The 15,395-nt window shown below is 34.5% G+C and overlaps 1 protein-coding gene across 1 annotated transcript; it reads right to left on the reverse strand.

Annotated features, from left to right (window-relative positions):
- Positions 1-788: 788 nt before the first annotated feature.
- Positions 789-2,995, reverse strand: LOC145163115 (cysteine proteinase inhibitor A-like). The gene is made up of 3 exons (XM_079082004.1): positions 2,806-2,995; positions 1,604-1,814; positions 789-998 (listed from the first exon to the last, which is right to left on the reverse strand). The coding sequence occupies exons 1-2, from the start codon at positions 2,905-2,907 to the stop codon at positions 1,620-1,622; spliced, it is 297 nt and encodes a 98-aa protein (XP_078938130.1). The 5' UTR covers positions 2,908-2,995; the 3' UTR covers positions 789-998; positions 1,604-1,619.
- Between the last annotated feature and the right edge of the window lie 12,400 nt (positions 2,996-15,395).

Here is a 15,395-nt window from a genome sequence, read left to right on the forward strand (position 1 = left end):
AGATGTTTTGAGCAGAATATTTCTCTTTTTAGTTTTTGTTAACTGTATCTTTTGAAACACTTTGTTATTGCCCACGGTTTAGCTACTTGTTAATTATGTGGTTCTTTTTATAAATACATAGCCGTTTCCAAAAATTTAATTCATGATATTCTAGAAAAGTTTGAAATTTTACAATAAATTTGATGAAGCGTTCAAAAAAATCTTCGTTTATTTCCATTCGATAGTTGATTTTCATTCTTCGGGAAGTATCCATTCTTTTATGGAATAAAAAGATAAAATACTTTAAGTATATTATAATATAATATAATATTATTCAATTATACTGAAATTTATAAAAAAAAAAATCAAAAACATCAATTAAAATATTTTTTTCTCAAAAGCTAAAAATCTATTCTTTTTTATATAGTTCTACGTTTTAGATTTCATGTTTATTTCTGGAAAGAATTTTCTTTTGCAAATAATTTTCTTTAATAAAAGATACATCATTTGCAAATATATTAATTACGGTTAAATTTCAGAAATTAGGTTTTTTTTTTCTTTATTTATCAATTTTATATTAAATTTATTTATTTTATTCTTTCAAATCAACCGAACATAACAATAGAATATAACACTCCATCTCATTATATAAGACTTACTTTTATAGTATAGAGTGATAATTTCCTATTACCTAAAGATATTCCTCATCACATTCGGTTAATTAATATTAATTATTGATATTGCATATTTATTGTATAGAGAACTCGAAATAATAATTCCGAACAATATAATATATCATCATTCCTGTGTGACCAATAAAATTTAAATATACATATTTTTATAATCAATAATCCATCGAATCAAGCTCATCTTTATTCAAATTTATCATATATTAATTATGAAATACATCATTTTAATTTGTAGCTTACCAAAACAATGTCAATTATACGTTTATTTAATAAAGAAGTGATGGATACCTTCAAGAACAACATCTATCGGTGGTATCATATCACTCTCACCTACATGAAGAAGCATATAACTATATCAAATTTGCATCGAGCTTCTAACTAACTCTTTTAATTCACAAAAACTGCTAACATAATAGTACAAAAGGTAAGATTTTTGACTTAATGAACTTAAAAGACACATTTGTTAATTTGGCAAGGTATATACGAGCATTTATATATGTTCGACTAAATGCACATGAAACGAGTTAATAAAAAACTAAGAAAAGAAGATTCCCGGCATTAAATCCCAATGTTTTAAAGAAATCTCATTGTTTATTTTTTTCCTTTTATTTCTGTGGATGTGTCTTACTTTTTTAAATATTTTTTAAATACCATTCATACTCACAACATAACATCACGAGTTAATAAAAAAGTCCTTTATCTAATAAAAAGGACCTAAGGTGATTGTGACAACTTGTAAGATGCCTTTATTTAGAACATTTTCCCCAACTTATGCCATTTTTTTAACGCTAAATCAATATCTAATTGATAAACATGCTTTGTTTTCGATCGAGAAGGAGGGCATACATCAGAATTACCCACAACCTTTAACCTATATATTTCATGGTATGCATAATTTTAAGCAATAAAGATCAAATTATTTTAGAGAAATTTACCATATATATATAGAAGTTAAGCAGAAGCTGCAGCATCAACAAGCTTTAATTCCTGCAATTCCTTGAAGTCCTCCCATGGCTTAACCCACACCTTGGCTTCATAAGTTTTGTTTTCATCACCATCCTTTGCTTCAAGTGTAATGTAATACATCTTACCTTGTACTACCTGCTCCTTTGTACTTACTACCTTCACAAACTCCAACAGTGCATTCTGCACAAATAATCCATCATTTTCTTTGTATTTACACCATTTGTTCCAAACTAAATGCAACAATTGGCATTGTACATAATTTACTGTTGGTGTTTCATTAAAATCCAAATATCACTCAATAAGAAGATAAGTAGTTGAATCTTGTGAATCAACATCAATGTTATTAGTATTTTGTAATAACTACTAATGAGCGAAAATGTAAATTTGGATTGAAACCTTACCCAAAAAAAACGCAATGTTTAGTTTACTTTGGAGGAACCTAAAGAGGGTAATTACGTGTTCATTTTAGGAAGTCAAGTTACCTTTAATACATGAAATAGACAAGCATTATAGGGTTATTTTCGATCATTTATGTCTTTTCTATATATACGAGATTAAAAGTGAGGTCATGTCCCACATTGTTTCACCTTTTTGTATGGGACATTGACATGTAATGCTATGTCATGCATAGCTTTTCCTCCTATCCCTTCTATTGTTAAATAGAATGTATCTACATCATAACAATCATTCGAAAAGGTATAAAATGAAATGACTTGAATCAGTCATGCTCTAAATCATCTCCATACACAAATTTCTCAAAACATATGTATATATGTTGATAGTTGGTTACTTGATTTAAAGCCATAACCAGATTCTTCATCTAACACATCTATCCTAAAATCAAATCATAGGGCTCATAATCTTTCGACTTTGCAAATGTTCAGGCTCATTACTGTCTTTATAAAATCATTTTCGTTTTTATCAACTAAAAATTGAATGATCTAAGACGCTGCAGATGTAACTCACACGCAAGCCGCATACAATCTGTCCATGGATCACAGTAATCGTATATAGATATGTTTAATTCTCATAACATTCACACTCGCATAGCTATATATATTAAAGTAAACGAATGATTACGAATGTGAAGAAAAATAGACAATCCAAAAAAAACCACAATACGATAAAAATTAACATTTAAATAAGAAAAGAAGAAAAAAAAAGATATTACCTGCTTCTTGTTGTGTTCGTCCACAGCGAATCGAGCAAGGGTTTCGATCTCAAGGCTGTTTTCGGCGCCCTTAGACTCGGTAATTCCTCCACAAACTGCCATTTTTGTAACGATTAAAAACCTAGCAACGTAGAAAGTTGATAAAATACGACAATCCTATCCGAAAGATGTTGTTATACGCACGAAAGTAGTGGACAACCTTGAATTATGCTTTCAAATATTGATATGCATTCAATATAATCATAACTGACCACTTACAATTCATTAAATTTCCATTAACATTTTCAGTTTTCATTTGCACCTTTTTCATATAAAAAAGTTACAATCTTACTTTTGTAAAACTTTATTTATATTCTTATCCGCTAATCACTTCGTTAATATAAACTAGAAAGGTTACCCCCGCTACACGGGGGCCAGAAGCTTTCAATGTTGTTTCCGAATTGATAAATATGACAGACATAGAAAATGCAATGATGAAAAGTCCGGGCTTTGCCCCGGACAAAAAATGTAAAAGTTTTCACTGCAAGGACCAGAAGTGTGAAAATGGCTAAAGAATTAAAGGGGTAGGAATTAGCAACTTTTTAGAAAACGGATCAAAGTTGTCAAACCGTTAAAGTTTTGTGGCCAAACTTTAAATATTAAAAGGTTCCAAAAAAGTGTAAAAATATTGATTGCAAGGACCAAAAGTGTCAAAATGGGTAAAGAATAATGGCCAAAGTTGCAAAAAAAACATCCAAATTTAGTATTCTTAACTTCCAACAATAATACAGGGACCAATTCTGCCAAAAAATAAGAAGTTGAATGGAACACAAACAAAAGGACATGAATAAATTAATTAAAAGAGTACAGGGACCGGATATGTAAATCAAGGGACCAAACTTGGACAAAGTATCCCAAGTTTAATATTCATTTCTTCCACAACTTTAATATATATATATATATAATAATTATCAAAATATATAAATAAATTTATTTGTATTTTTTTAACAAATTACATTGTTAAAAGAACCCTATAAATATATTAATACGTATATCGAAAGTTATTAATAACTTTTTTTTTATAGTTTATTACCATATCAAGTTGTCAAAACATTTCAAAACTCTTTTAAAGTTATGTTACTTTTTAGTTATACAAAACTCTGTTTTTAAAGTACAAGCATAACTTAGTAGATAAATGAGTCTTTTCAATAACAGTCCAAGTAGAACATTAGTAAGCTATAATAGGTATAGTTTAGGAGAATGCTATTCATTACTTCTAGTACAATGAAGCACCCAAAGAGACAATACCATAACAGAACATACAGTGAACAGAATCAAACAATACCATACAGAGAGAACACACAATAAAGAGAAACAAACAGAACAAACAAGTTAAGTTGCTATAGCATGAGAACACATACAGGATCTAATTATACCAATGAATCACTAACTCATTGTTTTAAACAAAAGGTGATAGTTATATTGGGTATACATGATCATATAACTTTAATGTGAATTACACGGCTTGCAAGAATTTGCAGAGGTCGCGTTTAGTACCCTTAATCTCTTGACAGGGAGAGCGTATAGTAGGGGTTCTAGCCTTCACATTTTGACCGTAATAAAACAAATATGTTTTTAGGTTATTAGTATATCCGCATGTCATTATAAACGACAATTGTGTACTTACATTTCCCATTACTTTCATAAAGTGACAGTACCACTTGAAAGTCAAACTTAAACTATTTTCGAGTCAAGATAGTTATAAACTAGGGAAAATATACATTTTTACAAACGACAAAGGGAACAGTCGAGTCTAGCACATAACGGAAGATGCCTTGGTAGAAGGCTGCGATTAAAAGATAGGACATGAATAAATTTATTTATATATTTTGATAATTATTATATATATATATATTAAAGTTGTGGAAGAAATGAATATTAAACTTGGGATACTTTGTCCAAGTTTGGTCCCTTGATTTACATATCCGGTCCCTGTACTCTTTTAATTAATTACATTGTTAAAAACATCCCCCCTTTCTCCTCTCATCCTCTTGCTAGTTGTGTTTGTGAACCATTAGAGGTGCAACATTTGGGGCACTAAGCTTTCAAGAGTCAAAGATCTACAAGGAGTTCTTGTTATTAATACATAACAAGTAAGGTAATCATCTAAACCCTATTTATACATAGATTTCGAAATTGTATGCTAGATCTAGGGTTTTGCTTTGGTATTCAATTTGCATGTTCAACTAGTGAAAAACTTATATCCAAAGCAATTAGGATTGCATGAACACATAGGTTGTTGTTATGCTCAAAACTCATCAGTGGTATCAGAGCCTAGGATGTTTTTCAGTTAAATTTGATGCAATAATGAAGTGTCCAAAGGAGAAGGGAGCAGATTCGTCAATCTGTTCAGCAAACTCGACGAGTTTATAGACACTAGTACAAAAATGATCTACGTACACACTTTTTGAAAAACGGTCTGTCACACTTTTTATTAAAAGTGTGGCCAAAGGTCACTAAAAAAATTTAGAGACTATTTTTGGATACATTTAAATTAGTTTGTGTGTCCATTGTATAGATAATCAAACTTTAACCACACTTAAGTATGCCCAATGTGATAATTATTAGCCACACTCGAACACTGTGGTCATATGTTACCATCTGCCACGATTACTGATTAACATTATGATACCTTTTTTATATGAGATAATAGATAAATATATGGTGACATGAGGCAATTGTATATGTTTCTGTATCATGGTGCCTTTTTAGACACATCATATCCAATGTAGCTAACAGGTGATACATATGGTCATATTAAATATGTGTGTGTCCATAGGGTCATGTTTACTAATGACTTAATAAAAGCAAGAAAACAAGTTACCTTTAGTGGCTTATGGTCATGTGCATTTTATTATGTGTGTTGAAATATGATGAATTGGCTTTGAAAAAAAAATAATATTGTGAGTACAAGTTGCATTTGGTTATGGTTACAATTATAATGTGTGTCTATAAGTAAATATAGTTATAGAAGAAATGTAATGTTTGATCAGTATAATTATAGTATGGTCATTGAATGTGTCACTATAATTATGTAATGGTCATTCTTTTTGTACTAGTGTATTTCTAAATTTAAAGAATAGTCTTGATAAAACAAAAAAAATGTTACTATAAGTATTTAATGGTAACTTATTAATGTATTTTGTGTTTCATCACCTAAATCCTCAACAATAATCATATATTGATAATATTAATTCAACAAGTTAATTTTAGTGGGTTATATTCATGTGCCTTTTATTATGTGTGTAAAAATATGATGAATTGGCTTTGAAAAAAAAAACAAATATTATGAGTTTAAGTAACATTCGATTATGGTTACAATTCTTATGTGTGTCTATAAGTAAATCTAGTTAAAGAATAAATATAATATTAGACCAGTATAATTATAGTATGGTTATTGACTATGTGATTATAAATATGTAATGACATTTTTTGTACTAGTGTATGTCTAAATTTAAAGAATAGTATTCACCAAAATACCCTTTGTTGACTAGTCAACCATTTGGCGGATATAGAGTCATTAAGTCTCACGTAAACTGCATAACTTATTATTAGACTTTAGAACAATTTTTGCAAAAAAAAGGTCTTTTGACTTAAAAGTCCTTAAGTTTTCAAATTTTTTGCCGATATGTCCTAGTGACGATTTTTGGTTTATTTATGCCTAATATTTTCGATTTTTTTTCACACCGGCCATTTAGCCGGTTACTCGTCTATTAGCCGGTAACCCCTTGGTGACGTTGCGATAATTAATATATGCATAGGACCAATGTTTTAAAAACCGGTTTTTTAGTTGAACCGGTATGGTGACCGGTTTCCGGTTCAACCGGTTTAACCGGTTCGACCGCTGAGTAAACCGGTTTCTATTATTTTCATCTTTTTTCGTATTTTCCTACACATACATACATACACAAATCAAGAATTTGATGTCCACAAGTTCAAACATTAAAATACATATGAAAACAAGTTGTTGATCAATCTAAATACATTAAAATAACTCATAACCATAAGTTTGACATCAATCCACGTGCATTACAAAGAAAATAAAGTCCTAGATTAATATAAACAAATCAAAAAACTTCATAACATTTATCATGTGCTTTTATTTAGAAAATTTTTAATAAATGTGAAAAAATTAACAAAGTTTATTATACAAAATGTTTCAATTCCATGTGTTTTTATTCAATTTAGCCGGTTCAACCGGTTTAATTGAACCGGTTCAACCGGATTTTTGTAAAAACCGGCCGGTTCGATCCGGTTCAGAAATAGACAAAAAACCGTTGATAGTTAAACCGCTCCATTCCCCGATTCCCGGTCCAACCGGTTCGACCGGCCGGTTCAAACCGGCTTTTAAAACATTGCATAGGACACGTCAACGCCATTAATTAAAAAAAGAGGACAAAGAGGAGCAGAACGTTGCTGCCGGGATTCGAAAACAAAACCTCGAGCAAAACTTTGAAACACCTTTTCCACTAGGCCAATGATCAATTCGCGTCCTACCCTCTTAAAGCTCATCTATATATCGAAATAAACGTTGTGCTGTTTTTAATAATAATAATAATAATAATAATAATAATAATAATAATTATTATTATTATTATTATTATTATTATTACTATTATTATTATTATTATATACGGTTTTAGTTGTATAAATCTATTTTATACGCATTTATACATCTAAAAGTTTATTTGTATATATATAATACTTTTTAAATGAAAGAACTTTTTATTTGTAAAAATATATATTCAAATGATTATATATATATATATATATATATATATATATATATATATATATATATATATATATATATATATATATATATAAAATCATTTGAATATATATTTTTACAAATAAAAAGTTCTTTCACAATTAAATATGTATATAAATGATATTTATACGCATAAAAAGATTTTATGCCTATAAAAACATTTTGATACATGTATATAATGTTTTTATACGAATTAAATATATAAATATATTTTTTACGCTTAAATATATAAAAACATATATATAATTTATACGTATAAAAATGTAAAAAAAAATGTTATTTATATGAACTAAATAAATGTATATAATGTTTTACCACCCACTACCCACAAACCACCAACCACCATTCATCCACCACCACTACCAACCACCCATCACGACAACCTATAACCCACTACAACTACCCACCGCCAACACCCATCACCACCACCCACCTCCACCACTCACCACCACCACCTACCACCACCATAACTACCGTCCCCACCACTTTCACCATCAAATGTCACCATCACCAACAACCGCCATCACCACTCCCACCACCATCACCACCACCCGCCACCATACCTACCATCATGATACCCGTCACCACTACCATACCCACCCCTATCACCATCATCCTGTCACCACCACCACTACCACCACCCACCCATCACCACTAACCACCTCCACCACCTGCCACCACCACCCCCACCACTATCACTGCCACCCGCCACCACTACTAGCAACTACCCCCACAATCACCACCACCAACCACCACTACCAACCAACATACCACCACCTACCCACCTATCACCATCACTACCACCACCCCACCCTCCACCATAAGGCTTACAGATTAGGAATTAGCGTTTAGGGATTATGTCTTATGTCTTGTGATTTATGGTTAGCCTAGGGATTAGGCCTAATGGCTAATGAGTTATGACTTATGACTTAAATCTTAAGGCTTGTAGTTTAGGGATTATTTCTTATGGTGTTTGGCTTATGTATTAGGGCTTAGGTTTATGAATTATGGCTTAAGGACTAAGGCTTATGACTTTTAGCTTAGGTCTTATGGCTTAGATATTATGTATGACATAAGTTGAAGCGTGAAAATTTTGAGTTAATGAAAGATGAAACGTGCAACTTTTAACTACACGAAGGACGGTCCATGTAACATCCATAAAAAAATCATGCCAAATTTGAACTTTTTAAAGTATTTCAAAACCATTAAATCATTACAACTTGTTTTCAAAATGTTTAATATCAGAGTTTTCCCAGAAACATAAACAAAACATGAGGAGCTGTATGATCACGCCTTCGCCTTGCCGCGATCCCCTGATGTACCTGAAACAATAAACTGAAACTGTAAGCCCGATGCTTAGTGAGTTCCCCCAAAATACCGATACACTGCACATAACACATATACAAATAACAACATGCACTGGGTCCACAACTTTACTGTCTGGATTACCCCTGGGCCCGCAGTGTGAGTTTGGATTGCCTTCCAGGCCCACAACTCACATCTGGATTGCCATCGAGCCCACAGTATGAGTCTCCCTCAGCTCGTATATGGAATGCTCCCGAGCCCACAGTACGAGTCTGGCATGCCCCACCTGGCCTTCAGCTCGTATCTGGAATGCTCCCGGGTTTGTTGGTTACCGCACAGAGCAGTATCACCTCAACCCACCCCACGTAATATGTCGACATATAATACAGCTAATGCACATACAGAAGATCACATGATGCTACAGGTAGTCCTACAGATCTACCTAACTGGCATAGCAACTAGCATGCAACACTAACTTAACATACAACCACTGCTAGGATATCATATCCAATGGGCCGACCTTGGTGCCTTAGATCCCTTAGTATAGTGAGGATAACTCACCTCGCAAGTAGTGCTGAAATACTGCAAATCTCTGACTGCTGTCTCACCGGGAATCCCGAACTGTCACATAATAATAATTACTAGGTTAATACCCAACATTACTCCCTTGACTAAGTGTCCTCATAACTCATTAAGTCCATTCCCTTTTGTTGGGCCAAATCCCCGCACCAAGTCCTTAACTTGAAAGTCCATATACATAAGTCCACTATTGGCCCAATTTACTAAATTGGGCCCAACCTCCTTATTGGGCCTAACCCCATGATCCACTATCACAACCTGGCCCAAAATATCTTATTTACAGAGTCCAGCAAAAGCCCAATTCCATTTAGTCCATAAACAACCCAAAACCAAAGCCCATTTGTCAATAGCCCAACAGAGGGCACACGTGTCACACCCCAAAACCGAAACGGCGGAAACGTTCAGGGGTGGAGGACGTCATGTTTAGTATCACGAGATATGTATATGGTAAGCAAGTAATGAACAACCATTTCATTTCGAAAGAAAAGTTTTTACAATGTGTGTGTTCACAAAACATAGAATTCATACACAAATAACAAAACAAGACTTGAAGCTATAATGCTTCATCTTTTGAATCCCCAGCACGATCACCTGTCTAATAGTCTCCTGAGAATACAAGTTATTTGAAAGAGTTGATCAGCAATTAAGCTGGTGAGTTCATAAGAGTTTAGTGACGTAAGTAAGTGTAAAGTGTTGTTAAAAATGTAGATGTAAAATGGTGTTGAAAATGTAAGTTCTGTTTTGGAAAGTTCGCCTGTTCCTCTAGAAAATCATATATTTCCTACTTTGATGAAAGTTAAGTAAAATGTCACTACAAGCCTTTCTATGGGTACTAAGTGGGTACAAGTTATATAAGACTCAAAGTAAACAAACAATCGATTGTGCGCATCTGCCCTAAGCTCTGATACCAATATGTCACACCCCAAAACCGGAACGGCTGAAACGTTCAGGGGTGGAGGACGTCACGTTTAGTATCACGAGATATGTATATGGTAAGCAAGTAATGAACAACCATTTCATTTCGAAAGAAAAGTGTTTACAATGTGTGTGTTCACAAAACATAAAATTCATACACAAATAACAAAACAAGACTTGAAGCTATAATGCTTCATCTTCTGAATCCCCAGCACGAGCACCTGTCTAATAGTCTCCTGAGAATATAATTTATTTGAAAGAGTTGATCAGCAATTAAGCTGGTGAGTTCATAAGAGTTTAGTGACGTAAGTAAGTGTAAAGAGTTGATCAGCAATTAAGCTGGTAAGTTCTGTTTTGGAAAGTTCGCATGTTCCTCTAGAAAATCATATATTTCCTACTTTGATGAAAGTTAAGTAAGATGTCACTACAAGCCTTTCTATGGGTACTAAGTGGGTACAAGTTATATAAGACTCAGAGTAAACAAACAATCGATTGTGCGCATCTGCCCTAAGCTCACAACCCAACGAGGAACAGAAATTAAGGCGGATAGCACACATCCCATTGGTTGTTAGATCATTGTCATATATAACCCTGGTGTATTCACTTGTTACTCATGGAGTTAATTGTAATGGTTCCTTTATATCTAATGAAAAGTTCTTTAAGAAAACCTATATTTCTTATAGTAAAATAGTGACCACAGTGACTACTTTTATAATAGCTTAGTTTATACTGCTATATATAACCTAATATCGGATAGAAAGTTAATTGAGTGAATCTGCCCTAAGCCCACAACCCAACGAGGAACAGGGAGTAAGGCGGAAAACACACATCCAACTACCTATTGGGTATTAGTTTTATATATAAACATGGTGTATAAACTACGATATTATAGAGTTACTCGCCTAAGGTCTTTTAAATTGTACTGGTCTAATAAAATGGATTAAACCCTTTACTGGGAAGTTTCTAGTTTTGTATACCAAAAGTACTGATTTTGGAAAGTATGTTTTGTACTAGAAAAACTGTGCTTGACTCTGTGTCCTATAACCTGACCCATACCTGGTACCCTTATGATGGCTTAATGTATACTAAGCATACATGTATATAGAATCGGGTAGATAATAGATTGGGTGAATCCGTTCCAAGCCCACAACCCAACGAGGAACAGGAAATGAAGCGGAGAGCACACATCCTATTAGCTGTCGGACCCTATTGGTATATATGTATCCTGTGATGTATATATTAAGGAATCATAAGACTAGCATTATGGTCCTATCTTTTAATCGCAGCCTTCTACCAAGGCATCTTTCGTTATGTGCTAGACTCGACTGTTTCCTTTGTCGTTTGTAAAAATGTATATTTTCCCTAGTTTATAACTATCTTGACTTGAAAATAGTTTAAGTTTGACTTTCAAGTGGTACTGTCACTTTATGAAAGTAATGGGAAATGTAAGTACACAGTTGTCGTTTATAATGACATGCGGATGTACTAATAACCTAAAAACATATTTGTTTTATTACGGTCATAATGTGAAGGCTAGAACCCCTACTATACGCTCTCCCTGTCAAGAGATTAAGGGTACTAAACGCGACCTCTGCAAATTCTTGCAAGCCGTGTAATTCACATTAAAGTTATATGATCATGTATACCCAATATAACTATCACCTTTTGTTTAAAACAATGAGTTAGTGATTCATTGGTATAATTAGATCCTGTATGTGTTCTCATGCTATAGCAACTTAACTTGTTTGTTCTGTTTGTTTCTCTTTATTGTGTGTTCTCTCTGTATGGTATTGTTTGATTCTGTTCACTGTATGTTCTGTTATGGTATTGTCTCTTTGGGTGCTTCATTGTACTAGAAGTAATGAATAGCATTCTCCTAAACTATACCTATTATAGCTTACTAATGTTCTACTTGGACTGTTATTGAAAAGACTCATTTATCTACTAAGTTATGCTTGTACTTTAAAAACAGAGTTTTGTATAACTAAAAAGTAACATAACTTTAAAAGAGTTTTGAAATGTTTTGACAACTTATAAGTGACATAAGTAACATTTTGAAAGATGTTTATAACAAACATTTACATAATTATCATTGTGTTCAACTTGTATTCCCCCCCCCCCCTTAAAACAGTTAAAATAGCTAAAAGATTCATTACGGGGTATGAACTCACCTGATGTGGGTGATTCAAACGGGTATGCGTGTAAGGATGAGAAGTTCCACGAATGAAGTCCCGAGACACAATAAGTCCTAAATGACATATAAGGACACATATTGACATGAATATAGTGTTTATAAACAACTATATGAAAGGAAACACCTTCCGGGACTAGGAAACACCTTGATCAAGTGTTGGAATCACATGTGATTCATCAAAGGGAAGTGAAATGGCATCAAAAGGTGTTTACGGTTTTGGGACCAACCCCTTTGGAGTTTACGGTCGTAAACCCATGAGTTTACGGCCGTAAACTCATGGCACTCCTACCATTTTGTGATTTGAAGCTTATAAGTCCTAAAGAAGCATTCCTACTTCATGTCTAAGCCTTAGGAAGTGTTTGTGGCATCATTTCAACCCTTAAATGGAGTTTACGGCCCATGGACCACTTCTCCATGTGTTTACGGCCGTAAACCCATATGGATTATGGTCTTTTGATGTTTTCAAGTACTAAACACATCAAGGTAAGGGTCTAGGCTAGGTTCTAGGCATAAGGAAGGAAATTAGGGCAACATTGCACCCTTATAGGGAGTTTACGGCCTTGGGTGATCCTTGGCCGTAAACTCTCTTCCAACCCTTTATTCTTGGTGTTTCTAAGGCCTAAACATTTTAAATCTAGTACATAACAAGTTAGAACAAGAGTACTTACGGTATAGGGGCTTGAATGGTCGGTTTTGGCCAAGAACACTAGTGTGTCTTCTTGGTGTTCTTGGTGTTTCTTGAAGATCTAAACAAACATGATTTTCATGGATGAAATCAATGTATGTAGCTAGTTAATAAGATGTATCAACTAATCAAGGGATAGAACACTTACCCTTTTGAAGATCTAAGGTGAATATCAGGATGATAGTTGAGAGAGAATGAGGGAAAATCGGCCAAGGAATGAGAGAAATGACTAGAAATGACCATATGCCTTATATATGCTCTTGGGTTTACGGCCACATGAGTTTACGGCCGTAAACTCATGGTCTTGTGGCCGTGAACTCACTTAGATGAGGTTAAGGTTCGATTTGCTACACTGTGGTTCTAGCAGGTACTTTCTAACACTTATTCCTTAAGTGCATTAGGCTCAAAACTCCTTAGAATGACCTTTAACCGGGCTAGAACTTCGTACTAATGAATTTGACACTCAGTTGAGTTGACTGACTGAGCTTATAAAATAAAAATTTTCGGGTTGTCACATCATCCCCCCGTTAGATGGAATTTCGTCCCGAAATTAGTTTTCTTAGCATTACTACTGGGGTTGCGCTCTTATGATTGGCAGAATACCCACTCGTAGACTTGGCAACCTTGCCCTTCTGTTCAGGATAGGATTCATACTTGGTCCATCTATCATTACCTCGCGTATACAAGTCGTATATAATTAGGGTTAGTAAGACGGTCGGATGTGCGACTCTGCCCCAGGTCCACAACCCAACGAGGAACAGGAGAAAGGGTGGAAACACACATACTAAGTCTGCGTAATCATAATCATATACCACCCTCGCGTATACACTAAATAGTAATAGGTGGGCTGTATTCATCCATAGCCTCTGTGCTCGAACTTGGTCTGCTGGAAGAGTGGTATTTCGTGACGGTCTGCAGACATCTGACGATAAGGCTTCGGAGGACAAAGTACTCTTCGCACGAGTACTGCGGGGTTTAGAATACGAAAGATAAAACTGCGGTTTAGGTCGGACTTTCGATACGAAGGACGAAAGTTTCGAGAACTTGCCGATCGAGGCGATAGAAACATATGAACTCAGTATGGTGAGGACCACGCCAATTCATGACGAATGAAAACAACGGACTCTTTACCGAATTAAGTTTTGGTCAAATGAAAGAAAACGTCTGATAAACGACGATGTATCCCTGGTATGCTCGATACTGTACTCCTAGTAAGTTCAACAATGTACTCTTCGTAACTGTTCTCGTGTTTCCTGTTTTCTATTTGAAGTTAACACTCCTACATATCGTACCTCTATGTGCGCATACATACGAACAAAAGTGCTCTATTAACTGTGGGGATACTTTATACCATAATCCTCCTTGGTACCACTACCATTGCCCGTCATATACAAGTTATGAATATTTAAGATGAACCAGGCAGTCGACTGAGTATCTCTGCCTCAAATCCTCAACCAATTAAGGAAAGGGGACCTAAGCGGAGTCACTCACTCTAAGTCTGCAACATCTTAGTTGCGCACAACCCTGATGTATATGGTGAGCCATAATAGCTTCTCTAAGGGATCTTTTAGTTCTCTTGAATACTGTGACCTATTTCAACATGTGAGTTGTTATAGTTACTTTTAAGTGTTATCCCTAAATTTTAATCTTATATGAATATAAATTAACTTTAAAAGTAATTACTATTTTGAAAACGTACCACTACTCGTCAACGACTCCGGGGTAGATTCTCCTGCGGTGATCATTAGAATGCGTCCATCTGCGCCTGAGTTCCTTTGTATCGGGCAGTCCTTCTGAAAATGTCTAATCTCACCACAGCCATAACAGGCTCGGTTTTCTTCAGCTTCGAGGACTCGGGAGATCGGTTAAGCCGGTGCTTTGCAGAAACGGACTGTGTGTCCCTTTCTGTGGCAGTTCAGACACTGCATTTCCCGGCATACTCCGGTGTGGTGAAAGTTGCACTTTCCACACTTCGGAAGGTTTCCAGCATATCGACTGGCAGGTGCTGAAGCAGTAGGCGTCGTAGCGGCGTACATAGTACTCGCTCGTTGTTCTTGCGGGGTGTCTTGTGTTGTTTGCTTCTTCTTCCTCTTGTTCCCCGA

This window comes from Lactuca virosa, chromosome 3, assembly GCF_052849685.1.
Source record: "Lactuca virosa cultivar CGN04683 chromosome 3, Lactuca_virosa_CGN04683_v6, whole genome shotgun sequence".
NCBI classification, from domain to species: domain Eukaryota; kingdom Viridiplantae; phylum Streptophyta; class Magnoliopsida; order Asterales; family Asteraceae; genus Lactuca; species Lactuca virosa.